This window comes from Lolium rigidum, chromosome 3 (assembly GCF_022539505.1).
Source record: "Lolium rigidum isolate FL_2022 chromosome 3, APGP_CSIRO_Lrig_0.1, whole genome shotgun sequence".
Lineage (NCBI taxonomy): Eukaryota > Viridiplantae > Streptophyta > Magnoliopsida > Poales > Poaceae > Lolium > Lolium rigidum.
In genome coordinates, this window is record NC_061510.1 from 391963612 (window position 1) to 391980823 (window position 17212).

The window sequence follows — 17212 nt, forward strand, 5'->3', positions numbered from 1 at the left end:
GCGCGGTTCGAAACGGTCGTTCAGCGTCCGCTTACGAGATCCCGTTGGAGATGCCCTTAGTTATGAAAAATAATTTCCCGCAAAAGTGACATCCTACTATTAATATGGTTATGGTTTTCCGGATCAGGCAAAAGGTTATGGCATATGCGTCGACTTGTTGCGAATGTACGTATCAAAACAACTAACAGTAGTACATACATCAAAAACAGCAATAACCATGGGCAACCATATTCCTCCTCATGAAATCCCAATTAAACCAATGTGGGAAACGAAAATGATAGACACAAGAAACACAATTTCCATCTAAAAAAACATAGTTTCTGAATGAAGTCACCGCTCCTCTCCACTGCCTCCTCAGTCCTCACACCGTCAAACGGCGGACATGGCGTAAACGGCAGCGGCCGCGAGCGCGAACACCAGACTCGCTGGCCCGTGGAGCGACGAGCCTCCACTCTCCTGGAGGTACCCCGACGGCGTCGTCTTCGATCCCAAGCCCGGCGTCTGCACCGCTGGCGTGTCGCCGGCCATCGGAGCACTGCCACCACCAGCTGCAAGCAGAGGGCACAGCTCATTCATCTTAGTAATCTCATAAGCAATAACAATCTATATGTTCGTTGATCAGCTCCTGTAAGATAATGTCGAACACTTACCGCCGTTGCACTTGCTCGCCGGCGGGGTCTGCACGTTGCACGCCTGTGGCATTTCGAGCGCGCGCGTCTTGTTGATGGTCATGCCGCCGACCGAGTCGCTGCCGAGAGCGCTGCACAGGCACTGCGGCTGCGACTGCACGACGGAGCTGAGCTGAGAGCAGCAGGACTTGGTCGGCGCCGTGTCGTTGCCGCTGATATAGTTCATGCACGGGTACAGGCCCACGAGTGCCGCCGTGCATCCGGACTGCGCCGACACTGACGCCACCAGCAGCGCCGCGACGGCCGCGGCCAGGACGAGGCTTCTTGCTGCGATCGCCGCCATTGATCTCTCTTCCTCTAGGTGCTACGAGAACAGATGATTGCCTGCTTCTTGGGTCGGTAGTAGATGTGTGCTGCTTGCCTGCGTTGATCGGAGTTGTGAGTAGTATATGTTTTTAGAATTCTGGTTAGTGTGTTTATATAGCCATATAGGAGTGGTTTTCGATGGGGAAGGTGGATTAGTTGGATATATTGGTGAGCTGCATGTTCCTACTTCCTACTCTTAGAAGGAAACGAGTCTTTTTCTGAATTCCTGGAGTTGTCGTGGACTTTTGTTCTTCAGAAAGTGCAGATGTGGCTGCTATAGTACAGAAAATAGTCCAGAGTCGAACCAGGGATCAGGTATGGGTCCATGTCGTGTTAGATGAAGCTAGCAACGGTATTGCCCGTCACAGTATAGTAATTGTTTGATATATGTTACGGAGTACTAGTATACAAGATGTCAGAGACCGAATTACATGTAGCAGGGGTATCGGTAATTTGCTTCTATCTACCCGAAATGACAATCCTGATCGTTCATAGCCACATCCGACGGTCGAAAACGCGCGCGGGAGTGCCCTCATAACGCTAGGTATTCACCAGGCTTAAATGTTGTACTAATATCTTATAATCCCTGACGTCTGAAAGGATTTTTACATGACAGTGTAATATTACTGCAATAATTTCCCCTTTGAACCCGTTAAATGTCATCCTAAATAAGGGTTCCAACATCCAAGTATTGCAAAGCAACACAAATTATAGGCATTCAACAAATCATCATTGATTGCCTAAAGATATTGCTCCCCTCATTTTTTAAGTCTCTATGAGGAAGAAATGGAGTGTAGAGCAAGCTCTTCACAACAACGTTTAAATATCAAAGATTAAGATGGATTCTAACTTGACCGTTAACCACATTGAAGAGTACCTCTGCCTTTGGAATGAGCTAAATAATGTGCATCTTAGGGAGGAAGTGGACACCATTGTTTGGAACCTCACCTCAAGCGGAGAGTATTCCACTAATTCGACTTACAACGCCCAATTTCTTGGGTCTACACATACTTGGATGAACAAACTAGTGTGGAAAATTTGGGTCCATCCAAAGGTAAAAATAAATCGCGTGGTTGGCCATACAAAATAGGCTTTGGACAGCGGATCATCTTGAGAGGAGAAGATGGACAAATTGTTGGCTTTTCCCGCTTTGCAAGCAAACTCAAGAAACGGCGGCTCACCTATTCTCACATTGTCGGCATACCAAGAGACTTTGGGGCATGATCAAGGAGTGGCTTGGGCTCCATCTTGTCAACACCCATGAGTGGACGACAAACCTCTCCGTTAAGGCGTGGTGGAGTAAAATTGCTAGCAAGGAATCCCCGCAATGCAAGGCAATGGCCTCTCTCATCATGCTTGTTAGTCGAACGGTTTGAAAGGAGAGAAATGCGAGAGTTTTAATAACAAATCCGCCCCGCCTACAATCCTCCTTGATATCATCAAGAGCGAGACGGCTTTTGCTTGCCATGGGTTCGAAGCATTTTAGCTATGTAATACCGGGAGAGTAATCCCTTAATACTTTGTCCACTATTTTTATTTTATTTGTCAAACTATTTTCCTTAATTAATGGAAAGAGATAAATCTTTTGTCTCCGTTTCAAAAAATAAATTTAGTGTGCATGTCTTCTCTGGGGAGTTTGTGAATTCCTTCTTCACAACACTGTTCTTCGTTCCAGTTCTTTATTTCAAATCTCAAAAGCAAATTAAGCAAACTTAAATGTTTCCCAAGAAAAAGAGCAACCAAAAACAATCCAAAGAGACAGCAAACGAAGAACCAAATAAAAAGAAGCAAGAAGGCAACATGAAGAAAACAAAAAAACAAACATTGAATTTTACTTTTCGTATTTTGAGTTCAGGATCAGATGGTAAATCACGGGGATGCCCCAGTGTCGTAACAGGCTTATTGGGGCGGGCACCCCTCTCGCATAATATTGCGAGCCTGTACCACTCCTCATTTCCCTTTGCTGCCTGAAGGATCATGGTTTGAACGAGCTGCATCTCCTTCCATTTTATAGACGTGGCTTCGACGCGCACAATCCTCTGCCGTCGAGGTGGGACTAAACTGTTTCCAACCTCACTCAGCAGAGCACTGCTCGCAAATGCTATACCCTGCAACGGGCCATCAAAACCAATACACAATGGGCCGGTGAACCAAATCAGATGCTGGCCCGTTCCAGTCGATCATGCGTCGCAGGCCTAAACACGGTGTCGAGAAGTGAAGTAAGTTACCGTAGCCACAAGTACCTGGAAATACATTTTTGATCTCACGTGCAATCGAACAAAAGATGCAACATTGATTTTTTTTTCTTAACACTGTTAGCCTAGAAACCTACCGAAAATAGCTAATGGAACCCGTCTACGCGCGAGGATGAAACTGCACCCAATCAGAGAGCAGCACATGTCTGATAACTTGCGTATTTCCATCAGGTATATAGTGTGTATTTCCATTAATTTAGACTTGAAGCATTAACTTCCTTGTCTGCCCATGCTCCGAAGTACATACTCCGACTGACAACATCTTTAACCCCTGCCGCATTAACTCTACCCCCGATAGGGCCGCACCACGCTCAACCGCACTGAGCGGACGAGCCAGACGGCCACCGTCGTCGCCGGTCTGGCGCTGCCGCCCCGGCATCCGCACGCCGGCAACCCGACCTCCGCCCCTGAACCGAGTTGGACGGGCACCAGCGCGACAGCAAGCTCGGCGACAATTCAAGCAGTTGGAGATGGAGCAGGAGTACGCGGGCACAAGGTTGCGCGCGTCAGCGGCTGGGCATCGTGCTCAAACACACTTAGGGCATGTACAGTGGTGATGACTCAGCTGTCTGTAAGAGGTAGTTATAGGTAATTTTGGTGATGTGGAGGAAAGAGAATGAGGAGAGAGAAGGAGGCTGTCTGTAAAGTTACAGACAGTCTGTAGGCTTCTTACAGACAGCTTACAGACACCATTTTTGTTGTTGTATGAAGGGTGTCTATAACTTATACTCACATATAGCTATGACTAAAAATAGATAACTTACAGACAGACTATTGTATACATTGTCTATATCGTTGTCTATAGATGACATGGAATAGTATTACAGACACCATCCGTCTAAACCAATGTACATGCCCTTAGCGCAGCTCCTCCACCTGTCCACCACCACCCGCAACCGCCGTGCTCCTCAGCGCAAGCTCCATGACGTTTGGCCCGCCGAGTGTTGTGGCTTGGTGTACGCATGCCGGCGCTCAGTTGGAACTGACGCAGCTCGTCGGCAGCGTTTGGCCCTCCTACGAGGACGAGCTCCTCGAGCGAGTAGTTCGTGATGTTCATGGACTTGCTCTGGTAATTCGCTGCCTTATATGTGAAGTGGACGCAGGCAGTATAGGAATTTCTTTTTTGCATGTAGATTCGGGTCGCTACATCATTTTGTGTGTAAGACCTGGATCGATTCTCTTGACGAGTTGACATTTTGGTTTTCTCTCAGCCATCTCGTGTGTTGTATTTGTACAGATTTTCCATTCTCATTCTCATGAATTTATCCAGAACTCATCCAGAACTCGATGACTAATTGGTGAATTAAATATATTCATCGTATGGAAAAATCGTAAACAGGATTACTCAATATGCATGAAATCGATTTATTAACTTATTAATAGGTTTCTATTTATGATTTAGTAATTTTTACTATCTACCCCATAGATAGAAAAAATGTGTTTAAAACTTTGTGTTCCAAAATTATTGATTTTGACTATTTTCATCATTGATTAATTGGGAGAGACCTGCCACTGTATCTTTTCATATTTTAAAAATAATGTTTCAAAGTCTATTTATTACTAAATTTTGAGCTTTAGTCTTAGTGTTCTAAGGTACAAATTTCTAGAATATAAAATAAAATAAGTTCTATATATTTCAATATCAATATCTTTTATCATCTTACAAATTCAAATTATGAGCTTTAGTCTCTTGGAGGTGCTCATAGGGGTAGGGTGTGCGTGTGTGCGTTCATAGGGGTGAGTGTGTGCGCGTATGTATGAGCGTCTTTGATTGTACTGTGTTTCGCAAAAAAAAAAATCAAATTATGAGCTTTATCTTCATAATCACAGTTAGTGGATAGTGGCCAACTTTGGACATTTCTCGTATATGATTGTGTCATGTCTCATGGCATGATTAATTAACTAAGTTAATCCCTCCAATGTAACCGTGTTCTCTAAATAACCATTGGCAAGTGCCAAAGAACGTTCCACACATTATAGAGAAATTGTTTCTCAAAATTACTACTATACTAGGGAACCATGAGTACAACAATTATTTTTCAAAATTGTATTAGAAGCAGAGATTCGGTTTGTTTTGTGAAAGAGTGGTGTCTAGTGAAAAAAAAATCTGAATATAATTTTAATTATTTGAATTCCTGTCCAATCTAAATTCAAAAATATGAATTATATAATCTGTATTGAAATTATCTGTTGGCAGATTGTGTTTTCTGAAGCCTGGTGGATCGGGACGGAAGAAGAGAATCCTGAAGAACTGAAACTTGAGTCTCCAGCGTGCATGTACATAAATAATTATCTCCGATAATGGTTAATTATTCTTATAACAGGACACCATTAGGACAAAATATTTGATTTCAACTAGTACAAAATCACAATTTTCACCCGCTGCGCCATTAGTATAAAAAATGTTCATTTTGGATTAGTCCAAACTAACCTTTTTGACTTTTTGCACCACTAGTACAAAAAAATTGACCAGGGATTTTTTTTCTATCTACGCCATACAAAAAATTATTTAAGAATTTGTGTTTAAAAATGTCCACCATTTGTTAACTGTCATAGTTGCAACTTCCATTTTCTGCATACTATAAAATCCATTTTCTTTTGGACTCTTTTCTTCAGTTGTTACCATTTTGATAATTTAGATTCCCAAATAGGTTAGTAGGCATTTTCTTTACTTTTGTTGAATGGTTCAATCTAAAATGATGTGTACATGTGCAACCGGTATTAATGAAGGAGGGGGGAAAGCTGGCCAGCATGCATGCATGCTCATTAAAATTACTGGCCGACATACATGCATGCGGAGAGTACGGATCTTCCTGGCATTTAATCGCATGCCACTTGCTTATGAGGCTGCGGCGTATAAACACGCGTATCTGCTAATCGAAACGACAAAAAAGATTTGTATTCAATAATGGCTATATTACGTCCTAATCTCGCGGCAGCATTCAACGCGTGAGATGTCGACCTCGCCCGTTGCCAGGTTCCAAACGTGCGCGTCGAGAAACCTACTAACTATTTAACTTAGAGAGCTTAAACTTAAAGGTGAGTGAAAGGTTTGAGCAAGTTGTAATCAATGGGAGTAAATTTTCTTGGAAAATAGATATTTCATTTGTTTTGGTTGTCTATAAGACTAGTCATAGTGGGGAGTAACATAGAGTAGTAACATGGTGCATGTTACTACCCTATGTTACTACCTCCATAGTGGATAGTTACTTATATGTGGTATCATGCATGTTATATTTATTAAATTGTAGACTCAACTTGTATTGAGAAGTGTGATGTTATGGTAACATAGCTAGTTACCACCTCACTCTCTTTCTTCATTTATTATCATGCCATGTCACCAAAATGCATTGGGGTGTGTGATGTTACTAGCTATGTTACTCCCACTATGAGTAGTCTAAGGGAAGCACAATTTTTTTATCAGCTATATGAATGAGTTCATTAAATTGTGCGCATCCCACAACTCTCGTATATATTATTTATAGGTAAAAATGCACTAAGGAATTAATGAAGGCATTGGAAGCACCCTACACTCCCACCGCCAGGTGAGCACCGCCCCTTTGCCTCCTTCCTTGGAGATTCTTTGGTGATGTAGAGGAGCCATCCCCCTTGTATATGGCAGTCAATGGAGGAGGAAAAATTCGCAACTCTTGGTGGCGGACTCCAAAATAGTGTTTTCCATCAATATATAGTGTTCGAGATTGCATCTTGACTTTGGGATCTAACCTCTTTGATCCAACTGCTATTGGGAACCTCTAGAACCTTTACTAGAGGATCATCTCTATTCCCAAAAATCCATAAAGTCGTGGCTTGACCGAATCCATCATATATGGCAAGATTTTTAGTCAAACATGTCAACAACTTTCGGAATCTCGAAACTGCTTCTGGACTCTGAAGCAAAAAAAAAAGTTTCCTAGAGCATACAAAAAGAATATATTAGGATGCTCTTTATATCAAATGTTGCCCTTGAAATTTCCCCACAATTTCTCCATTACACCCATTTCATTTTACGCCATCCTCTGATTGCGGTTGGCATATTTAAAAATCGTTTGTAGGGACATATTTTGGGAAACTCAAAATTTCACTATAATGTCAGACTTCTTTCCATATTTATGCAATTTATACACAACATGGTGTAAAGGAAATTTGTACATGTGTCACTAATACGTGCATTTTACATCATCAATATAGATACTTATATGGTTAGTTTTGAATGTTATTTGCCATGATCAATCATTATTATGCCTTTTTAGTTGATTTATGGGACTTTCTTACGAAGTTCCTTTTATTGGTACTCTCTCCGTCCGTTAATAGATGTCGGAAGGTTCGTCTAATTCGGATGTATCTATGCACTAAAGAGTGTCTAGATACATTCGAATTTAGACAAACTTTGGACATCTAAAAATAGACATAGGTAGTATTTAATTTCTGGGAGGTAGAGAACCACCTTTTTCGTATTTTTTTGTTTTAAGGATCTTCTGGACGCCTAAAAATCAAAGAAAAAATATATGATCAGTTTTTCATAAAGAGGAAGACCGTGCGCCAAAGAAGTACGAGAGGGGAGCCATGAGGGCCAAATGAGGCCAGGTGGCGCGCCCCCTCTGCTGGGCGCGCCACCTCGGCCCATTAGGGCCTCGAGCACTGTCTCGACCCCTCCAAAGAATGGCCAAACTTGGAGCGAGTTCATGATTCAAATGTCTCCATGACCATCAAGGCATATTGTACAACATAGTTGTTGCCATCACCGCCATTAGCACCACCGATGTTGCCACCACCACCATTGTAGTCGCTACCAAAGCTAGCTGAAGCTCGACCTCCCATCATTCCGGACCAAGATATTCTTGATCGCAAGATCTCCGCCCCTTCTAATCTCCCAGTATTCCCTCGTATTCTTGTCCATTCGATTTGGTCGCGGAGGAGAGAGACCCGAGGGTGCGGGTAGGCCCGATTCGGGTGGCGTGACTGGGGAATCTATGGCGGGTGGTACGGGGAAGTCAATGGCGACGCGCAGGTGGTGAGGGGAGACCAGGCACCATGGAGGTGAGGGAATTGGTGCCGACCGGGTTGAAACTTCCTTGTGACTAGGGAATCAACGGCGGGCAATGCGGGGAGGTGAATGGTGACACGCATGTGATGAGGGGAGACCGGACACCATGGCGGTGAGGGTATTGGTGCCCACCGCGGCACGGGAGCAGGAAAGGGAGGGGGTTCAAACTTCCCTCCAAGCGCGCGGTTTTGGTATGCACAAAAAATCGATGCTTGTACAATATGGCCCGTTTTACGGTATCCCCGCGGTCACATTTTTTCCCACAAAACACTAAAACAAAGGATTTTTAGGGTATGACACATTTACCGTTTGCTCCGAACACTGAAATAATGCAGTAGCCGTTGGTTTTGTTCAACCACCCTCATCCAGTCATCCTCATGTCATGAGAGCTCAATACTGCCACATCATGTTTCTAGTTACGCCTGAACAGTGGCGGAGCCATGTGGCCCCACCATAAGATTTGGCCTAGCCCATATATCAACTAGAAAAAATAGGAAAATGAAAAGGCCTGGCCAAATTTAGGGCTGCCCCACCCTAACAAATTGGGCTGGATCCGGGGGTGCCTGAACTTTTTACTCACATGACATTACTGAAAAAAGTAAGCATATATATCCAGCTGCAATACTCAAAAAAAATATATCCAGCTGCAGTGAGAGGCATCAACAGATCCATCCAGTAGCATACCTTCAAGAACACATCATGTTAATCCACATAGGAAAAATGGTTTACACGGTGAACTCAAAGCTGCCTAAGCCATCAACACAAAAAGGGGCCATTGTGTAATCATACTGAGAGATGACTTGGAGGTATGGAGCGCAGGCATTCTACTAGCCAGGTAACAAGTCCACATGACATGGCCATTGCAACCTATGTGATCAAAACAAGAACGGATGAAACGACAACCAGCACAACGGATGCAGGTGCCGAGAGCGCACGAGCGCTCGTCCAGGCCGAGCTGGGCACCACCACCGGCCTCTGGCTCTGCGTGATCGGGGGCGCGTCCACCTCTGCCGCGTCCGGCGACGTCGCTGGCGGATCCACCGATGATACCGGGGGCAACGGTGCTGCAGAGTCATGAAATGTTTTGAGCACAATGTGGTAAGCAAAGGAAAACTTTCGGCGTCGGTGTGGCATTGGTTTGTGAGGCTCTGAGAAGGGGATTGAAGATACTTACGCAGAGGGGGAAGTGCCGGAGCAAACGCAATAGGCCCTGCAAGTTCAGTGTTCAGCGTTAGGTTCAGTAATGTACAGTCAAAGTCATGGCAATCACAAGGTCAAAAAAAAGGAGAACTGTGTTACCTGCAGCTGGGATTTGTACTGCCGTATCTGCGAATTTTATCAGAATGGAACAAAGAAAACTTGCTCGGTTAATTGGGGATCAATCAGTTAGGTCAAAAAAAACCAGTATGTAAGTAAGAGAAACCGACCTCTGCACTTGAGGGGGACGGAGAGCGATTTACAGATCCTGGTGAGGGAGATGGCGAGGGTGCGGTTGATGGGGAGGCCGAAGGGCACGTTGCCGGTGAGGATGAGGCACGCGCAGTCCTCGGCGGTGCGCACCACCCCGGCCACCGCCCTGCAGCACTGCTGCGTCGGCGAGCCCCCGCCGTTGGTGCTCCCCGTCACGAAGTTGAGGCACGGTGTGAACGTGCTGATCAGCGACGCCGTGCACGACGTCGCCACCGCCTGCCCCGATACCGACATCGCCACCGACGACAGCAACAGCACGGCCATGGCCACCACCGCCGCGCTCACCATCGCGCCGTCACGTCTCATGCCGCCAGACTGTGCGTTCTTGCCACTGCTTCGCGCTTCCATATATATATATGTGCAGGTGCGTGATGGTGCGTCCAATGTGGACTGGTGTGGTTAAGAATGTTTCAGCTGGTAGATGAGTGTTTGGTCATGGTGGTTGCACGATCGAGAACCGCTTGGGTTGATGTGTTTAGGTGATCTGGACGTTCGTCAGGTCAGGTGGGATCTGTGTCCGTGACCAGATGAATAAACAAAAGGTTTGCAGGTGCGCTGCTCTCTCTGTATATCTGATTCCTCCGAGAAAATGGAGTCAACAGATTTGGCGAGAAGTTGACCGAACAATGGCGCTACCAGCCTAACTAGCTTGCTTCCATGGCCTGTCAGCGTCATTCGACATTGCGATTCAACATGCCTTGATCTACCACGGACAAAACCAACTTGCTATAAGATCAGAACAGACTTTTATGTGCATGGCAGTTGGCAGTTTGGCACACACTTTGCACGCGATCAATGGGAGCGGGTTACGACGTCGCTGCGCTTGGCCTTGGCCTGGCCGTGGCGGCAGCGCTGCTGGCGTGCCAGTGCGCGGCGCAGGGGCAGGCTCCGGCGCCGGCGCCGGACCCGGCAGGCAGCGGGGGCTCGGGCTGCATGCCGGAGCTCGTGAGCCTGTCGCCGTGCATGGGCTACATGTCGGGCAACGCAACGGCGCCCGGCGCGACGTGCTGCACGGCGGTGTCCGGCGTGCTGGGGTCGAGCCCGCGGTGCCTCTGCATGGTGCTCGGCGGCACAGCGGCCACGCTCGGCGTCGCCATGGACAGCGCTCGCGCGCTGCAGCTCCCCGCGGCGTGCCGGGTCCAGCCCCCGCCCGCCAGCCAGTGCGACTGTAAGTTCGCGTTGCATTATTGCATAATCAAAGTAGTTTTGGCAGGATTCCTAACTCTAAGTACACCGCTGTGTGCAGCCATGGGAGTTCCGGCGGCGTTCTCCTATCCAAGCATTGCTCCGGCAGGTACGTGCAAAACGTCTACCGCCTGACAATATCAGAGCCACGGCACTGAAGACTGAACTAACCGGAGCACCATTTTATATCTCTCAATCTGACGCAGAGTCTGGATCCAAGGCTACTCCGACGCTCCAATACTCCCACGGGAACGTCCACGAAGCAGGAAGAACTCTCGTCTTCGCTATTGGCGTCGCAGCAATCGCGCTGATTCGCGGCGCCTGACGCTGACGCATACCTGGTGGTTGAAGCTGCCATGGCCTTAAAAAACACCACAATGTACATTAGGTGTGACTAGTTCTTAGTTGATTGTTCTCAGTCACATCACGTCATCAAATGCATCAAATTTTAGTTGGAACCCCTGCTTATTACTAGCACAAATCATGAAGTAAATCTTACGGTCTGGATCATTTTTCTTAGTTGCATTTTCACTTATAACCGAAAAAATCTAAGTTGCAACCTTATTTGCAGCTAAAAAAAACTAAGTTCCAATCCAACTTGCAACTTATATGCACGAATCACGATGCAATCGAACGGTGTTGAACTTTACTAAACACTAAATTAGTTCCCAGCTAGCCGAACATTGCAAAGATAACTCATACCACGTTCTCATTGACATGATTTAAATTTGTTTGGTTCCCATTTAACAAGAGTATGTGGAGGCAGGTTTGACAATCATTGTCTCTTTTTGTTTAATGCGGTTATTAACAACTTGGATTTAAGAGAGATTTTAACGGTCATAAGGCAATTTACTTGAGCAAACAACCTTTCTGAGCCTACGTACAAAAAGCTAGATCTTGTACTGATGTATATTGATTGGGAATCTAAATTCTCTATGGTCTCCATACGAGCTCTAAAACGTATTGTTGGTTTGTCGAACCATGCTCCCATCTTGTTAACCACCGGATTGCCTAGATCATAGTCTACTCACTGGTTCAAGTTCGAACTTGGATGGTTACATCGGGAAGGCTTTTAGGACATGGTCAAAAAGATTTAGGAAAGACCTGCTGACAGTGACCTTCAATACAGAGGTGGAATAATAAAATACATGCTTTACTCAAACACCTATCTAGATGAGCCCCTCAAACAACAGACTTACTTATAATAGAGAAGCAACGACTTTCGTCTATTATAGATGACCTCGGGGTTTTAGCTGAAGTTCCTCTGCTGACCGCACATGAAATTGAGCTACCAATCAACATGAAATTGAGCTACCAATCAAATGCAGAGATAGCAAAAAAAAGTACGCGAGAGGAGAAGCTTAAGTGGTACCACTCGTCTAAATCTTAATTCATTCTTGAAGGTGATTCGAATACAACATACTTTCATAGTATTACCAATCACACACACATGAATAAACTTATTCCTTCTCTAGTTCATGATGATGGCATGATTGAAGCCTATGAGCGACTAAAGTCATACATTACTAATTCCTACAAAGATTTGTTCGGCGTACCCGAGGAAGGTAACTTATCTATGGATAAGTATAAAACATATGATATTCACATGATTTCTGATGAGGACAATAGCTTATTACGACACCTTATATTGAGGATGAAGTAAGAAAAACAGTTTTCCAAACGGAAAACAACAAAGCCCCTAGTCTTGATGGCTTCCCGACTGAGTTTAATCGGTGTTCCTTCTGGGAGATCATCAAGTTCGACCTGCTGGTTTTGTTCGATTTTCTTCATACGAGACAACTAGAAATGTTCCGCCTGAATGTTGGTGAGATAATTTTATTTCCTAAGATTAATGCAGCAGAAAGGATCCGTAATGTTAGCTTTACAATTTTCACTAGTTAAGGGTGCTACGCTAAGGCTGACCACGTGGTTCGTCCCTCCCAAAATGCTTTTATGCAAAGACGTAACATCCTTGATGGGGTGGTTATCCTTCATGAAACGGTTTGCGAACAACATCGTAAAAACTTGAATAGAGTGATATAAAAAATCTACTATGAAAAGGTCTACGATAAGATTAAGTGGTCTTTCCTTTAGCAGACTCTCAGAATGAATGGTTTTTCTGATGAGTGATGTATGTGCTTTAATTCATAGCTTCGTTTTAAAAGAAAGTGTTGCCATTAATATCAATGATGATGAAGTTTGCAATTACTTCTAGACCAAGAAGGGGCTTAGGCAAAGTAACCCATTATCACCAATGTTATTTAACACTGTGGCTAATATGCTTCGCATGATGATTGAGCGCACAAAATCTGATGGACAAACCGAAGGTATGATTCCTCATATAGTTGATGAAGGATTATCCATTCTTCAATATGCCGATGATACAATCCTTTTCATGGAACATCACACCGAAAAAACAAGAAACCTTGAGTTAATTATGCCAGCTTTCGAGAAACTATTGGGTCTAAGATAAACTTCCATAAGAGTAACCTGTTTTGTTTTGGTGAGTCTCAAGACGAAGCCAACCTGTATACCTGATAATTTGGCTGCTGGCAAGGCTTGTTTCCTATTAGGTATTTGCATATTTCGATTCATTATCGGATACTTACGAACACTGAATGGAAAATGGTGGATGAACGATTGCAAGTTAGATTAAGTAACTCGAAAGGGAAATTACTATGATTGTGAGGAAGATTAGTTCTTATCAACTCACTACTAAGCAACATGATGCTATATATGATATCATTCTTCGAACTTCCAAAAGGAGTCTTAAAAAGATTAGATTGTTTCCGATCAAGATTCTTCTGGCAAGGTGATAGTGAGAAAAAGAAGTATTTACTGACTTAATGGAGTGTGGTATGCCACCCTAAAGATCAAGAGGGTCTTGGAATTCCATACGTTGAGGTAAAAAATAGTGCCCTCCTTGGTAAATGGTTGTTCAAGTTGCCATCTCTAAGGATGGGATTTGGTAAACCCTCCGTAAGAAAAAAGTATGTTGGCCGAATTATGTTGTCTTAGGTTTGTTGGAAACGTGGGTATTCTTATTTCTGGGCTGGTCTTATGGTGGCAGGACAATTTCTTCTTCCCATATGTGGCTTTCTCAATCAGAGGTGGATCTGAAATTAGATTCTGGGATGATAAGTGGTTAGGCGCTGCCACGCTTCGAGGACAATATATAACATTGCATAATAGTGTGTGATATAAGAGTGATACACTCGCTAAGGTGTTGAAATCTTCACCATCGAATGTATCGTTAATAAGAAGTCTCATTGGTCCTAGACAACCATTATGGAATGACGTGTTAAAGCATTTGGATGCATTCCATTTGATGTAGGGTTCCGATGTATTTTGTTGAAATTTTACTGAGAGTGGCAAATTCTATGTGGCTTCCATGTACAATACTTCAATCCATCCTGAGGTACCAGTTGATAACAATAAGAAATTTTGTAAGATGAAGATCTCGTTTATAGCTAACGTGTTTGCGTGGTATCTTCGTCGAGGGGTAATTCTTACAAAATATAACCTTGCAAAATGTAATTGACGAGGAAGTAAAACGTGTGTCTTTTATCACCATGACGAGATTATAAAACACCTATTCCTCTAGTATAAATTTGCTATATCTATATGATCAGCTATCTAAATAAGTTTTACCTTATACGCACTACCGTTGGATCTTAGTTTAAAACTAACTATTAAGGTGGAAACGGTTGCTAACATTTGGTCGTTTTGGCTATGTAAAAAAGATAAGGTTTTTAACAGTAAAAAATATTCGCTTATGCAAGTTATTTACCGGTGCACATCTACACTTCATTTGTGGTCGTCATGCAGCTTGGAGCATCGAACCTATTTACCAAGGTATCTACACATTTAGAGATACGGCTATGGATATATTTTCGCAACATGATGTCAGCCTCGTGATCTTCACCTTATGTTCCTTTTATATTTTCTACTCCAGTTTTTGTGGTGAACTTCATTTTTTTATATTTATATGTAGCCGATGGCCCTACGCCCTGACAGCCACCTTCATAGCTCCTTCCTCCGACCTTCGCCTCTCGCCATCATCACCGTCACTTGCTTGTCATTTTCTCCTGTCGTTGCCACTCGCCAGGTACTTTCAGCTAGCAGCAAACTTGGTCATCAAGATCCCCAAAGCCACAGTAGGTCAACTAGTGCTTGATGCGGTCAAACAGATCAGGCGCTTGCTCTGCCTGATCGATCCGCCTATAAACACGGAAACCCACACTGGCAGGCTAGCAGCACACAGAGAAATGGAGCAGTCAACCGACCAAGGAGCGCAGCCGCCCGCGAAGAAGCCGGCCGTGGAGGTGATCCTCCGCCGGTTCACCCTCGCCGACGTGGACGCCATGATGGCGTGGGCGTCGGACCCGCTGGCGGCCGCGCCGTGCCGCTGGGAGCCCTACACCTCCACGGAGCCCCTGCTGGCCTTCCTCCGCGACGCCGTGCTCCCGCACCCATGGTTCCGCGCCATCTGCCTCGCCGGCGACGACCGCCCCGTCGGCGCCATCTCCGTGTCGCCCACGGAGGACGGCTGCCGCGCGGAGCTCGGCTACGTGCTGGCGCGCGCGCACTGGGGCAAGGGCGTGGCCACGGCGGCCGTGCGGCGGGCGTTGGCCCAGGTGTTCGGCGAGCTGGAGGGGCTGCTGCGCGTGGAGGCGCTGGTGGACGTGCCCAACGTGGCGTCGCAGCGGGTGCTGGAGAAGGCCGGGTTCACAAGGGAGGCCGTGCTGCGGAGGTACTGCGTGCTCAAGGGCAACGTCAAGGACATGGTCATCCACAGCTTCATCTCTACCGACGCGGTGCTGCTCGACTGACCGATGCCTATGGATGCCAAAGAGATATTTGGTGGCAACTTGTGATGTATTACCTCGGTTTTAAAATATAAATCTTTTTAAAAAGCTAAATTTGCTTTTTTAAAAGCTTATAGCAGAGCATAGCTCATGGTTAGTTGTAAGAGTTTTAATTTTGCGTCTTTGTTCAGGTCCACTGTTTTTCTAGTTGTTTCATTCTTGTGGGTATGAACTAAGAGTCAATGATTCCATTCCTTGGAAAAAAATGATTCCTTTGGAGTGGAAATTGTAAATGCATCTTTACTTTTCTATATTTAAACTTGTGGCATTCACGTAAACTTAGCGCATGTATAAATGTATAATGGTTGATAAAACGGATTTATCTTAGATATTGCATGGCGTTTAGATAAGATAAAAGAACTTGTTATACAATGCCATGGATTTATCGTCACCTTGTAGAAACAAAAAGTGTCCCCCTCCCGGTACAACTGCCATCGACTGTGGCTTCCCAACCTCAGGGTCATCTCCGCTGCCGAGTTGCACATAGTACAAGCTGGGAAAGTTGCAAAAGGGGCATACGTTTGAATAATGAAGCGAAGTATGGTACATGTGGGCGATCACACGTCACGTTCGCGGATTATGGCTTGTTTCTGCTCGAACCATGCTCTTTGCTACAGATCAATGATGCTCAAGTTGGCAAACATGATTCGGTTCTCCTCCACAAGCAACTTGACCGCGGCCTCCATCCTTTGGACCTCTATGACCTGCTTGGTGAGATCAGTGAAGGTTGCGGCGGTCGCCTCTTTCTAACGGTGCCGCTTCTTGTCCCTCTTGGCCATGGCCCCTTGTGTCACGCCCATAATCTTTTTCAGGGTCTCGCTCAACACAAGGACTGACACCTCATGCTATAGATCACCCTTGGTTGATTTTGGCCCCTTGGTCGAGATAGAAGGGCATTTTGGCCTGGGGCTTCTTCCTCGTCGTCGACGACTAACAAAGACAACGTCGAGACTAGAAAAGAAGTTATCCAAAAGCAGTATCTTTACGAAACAATACACAAGCATTCGCCCAATTGAAAATATTAGGTTTTGATCCTAGAGAAACTACGAGTTTTCAAAACAATGCCTTTAGCAAGACAATTGTCATGTACATCCAATAAAGGCAAATCCTTGGTTGCAGGAATCACAAAGCAATGTCACCGTCACATAGTTCAGGGTCTCCCATTTAATGTGGAAACATTGTCTCCCATAGAGAACTTTACAATTAGAGAAATATCAGTTGCAATCCACCTGCAATTAGTGAAATCTAAGTTGCAATCTACTTGCAATTGGTAAATTCGATAGGGCACGTCTAGGTTGTAACATAGACTTAACTAAGTCTCAGTCACATGACATCATCAAGTGATAGTTATAACCTAGTTGCAATTCATGTGCTCGGCCAAATGAGAAAACA

General features: G+C 44.9%; 4 protein-coding genes and 1 non-coding gene across 5 annotated transcripts; 2 read left to right on the forward strand and 3 right to left on the reverse strand.

The window, feature by feature from the left end:
- Nucleotides 1–369: 369 nt before the first annotated feature.
- LOC124700803 (non-specific lipid transfer protein GPI-anchored 5-like) lies at nt 370–1059 on the reverse strand. Its single transcript, XM_047232874.1, has 2 exons — nt 651–1059; nt 370–548 (listed from the first exon to the last, which is right to left on the reverse strand). Exons 1-2 carry the CDS (start codon nt 970–972, stop codon nt 370–372), a joined length of 501 nt encoding a protein of 166 aa, XP_047088830.1. The 5' UTR covers nt 973–1059.
- A 1789-nt stretch (nt 1060–2848) lies between these two features.
- On the reverse strand, nt 2849–2954 carry LOC124704943. Its single transcript, XR_007003803.1, has one exon. It is a non-coding gene; the product is annotated as a small nucleolar RNA Z279/snoR105/snoR108 (small nucleolar RNA).
- Nucleotides 2955–9164: 6210 nt separating this feature from the next.
- LOC124697671 (non-specific lipid transfer protein GPI-anchored 16-like) lies at nt 9165–10055 on the reverse strand. Its single transcript, XM_047230224.1, has 4 exons — nt 9725–10055; nt 9597–9623; nt 9472–9507; nt 9165–9361 (listed from the first exon to the last, which is right to left on the reverse strand). Exons 1-4 carry the CDS (start codon nt 10053–10055, stop codon nt 9165–9167), a joined length of 591 nt encoding a protein of 196 aa, XP_047086180.1.
- A 507-nt stretch (nt 10056–10562) lies between these two features.
- Nucleotides 10563–11110, forward strand: LOC124697673 (non-specific lipid transfer protein GPI-anchored 5-like). Its single transcript, XM_047230225.1, has 2 exons — nt 10563–10939; nt 11014–11110. Exons 1-2 carry the CDS (start codon nt 10563–10565, stop codon nt 11108–11110), a joined length of 474 nt encoding a protein of 157 aa, XP_047086181.1.
- Nucleotides 11111–15124: 4014 nt separating this feature from the next.
- Nucleotides 15125–16071, forward strand: LOC124700804 (uncharacterized N-acetyltransferase p20-like). Its single transcript, XM_047232875.1, has one exon. It carries the CDS (start codon nt 15221–15223, stop codon nt 15782–15784), a length of 564 nt encoding a protein of 187 aa, XP_047088831.1. The 5' UTR covers nt 15125–15220; the 3' UTR covers nt 15785–16071.
- Nucleotides 16072–17212: the final 1141 nt, after the last annotated feature.

Bases quoted from the DNA above. Each gene is read 5' to 3' on its own strand.
- LOC124700803 (XM_047232874.1), bottom strand. From the start codon at position 972: ATGGCGGCGATCGCAGCAAGAAGCCTCGTCCTGGCCGCGGCCGTCGCG. The intron at 549-650 runs GTAAGTGTTCGA...CTCTGCTTGCAG, and splicing joins GGCGAGCAAGTGCAACGGCG to CTGGTGGTGGCAGTGCTCCG.
- LOC124697671 (XM_047230224.1), bottom strand. From the start codon at position 10,055: ATGGTGAGCGCGGCGGTGGTGGCCATGGCCGTGCTGTTGCTGTCGTCG. The intron at 9,508-9,596 runs GTAACACAGTTC...CTGAACTTGCAG, and splicing joins AGTACAAATCCCAGCTGCAG to GGCCTATTGCGTTTGCTCCG. The intron at 9,362-9,471 runs GTAAGTATCTTC...ATGACTCTGCAG, and splicing joins TCCGGCACTTCCCCCTCTGC to CACCGTTGCCCCCGGTATCA.
- LOC124697673 (XM_047230225.1), top strand. From the start codon at position 10,563: ATGGGAGCGGGTTACGACGTCGCTGCGCTTGGCCTTGGCCTGGCCGTG. The intron at 10,940-11,013 runs GTTCGCGTTGCA...CGCTGTGTGCAG, and splicing joins GCCAGCCAGTGCGACTGTAA to CCATGGGAGTTCCGGCGGCG.
- LOC124700804 (XM_047232875.1), top strand. From the start codon at position 15,221: ATGGAGCAGTCAACCGACCAAGGAGCGCAGCCGCCCGCGAAGAAGCCG.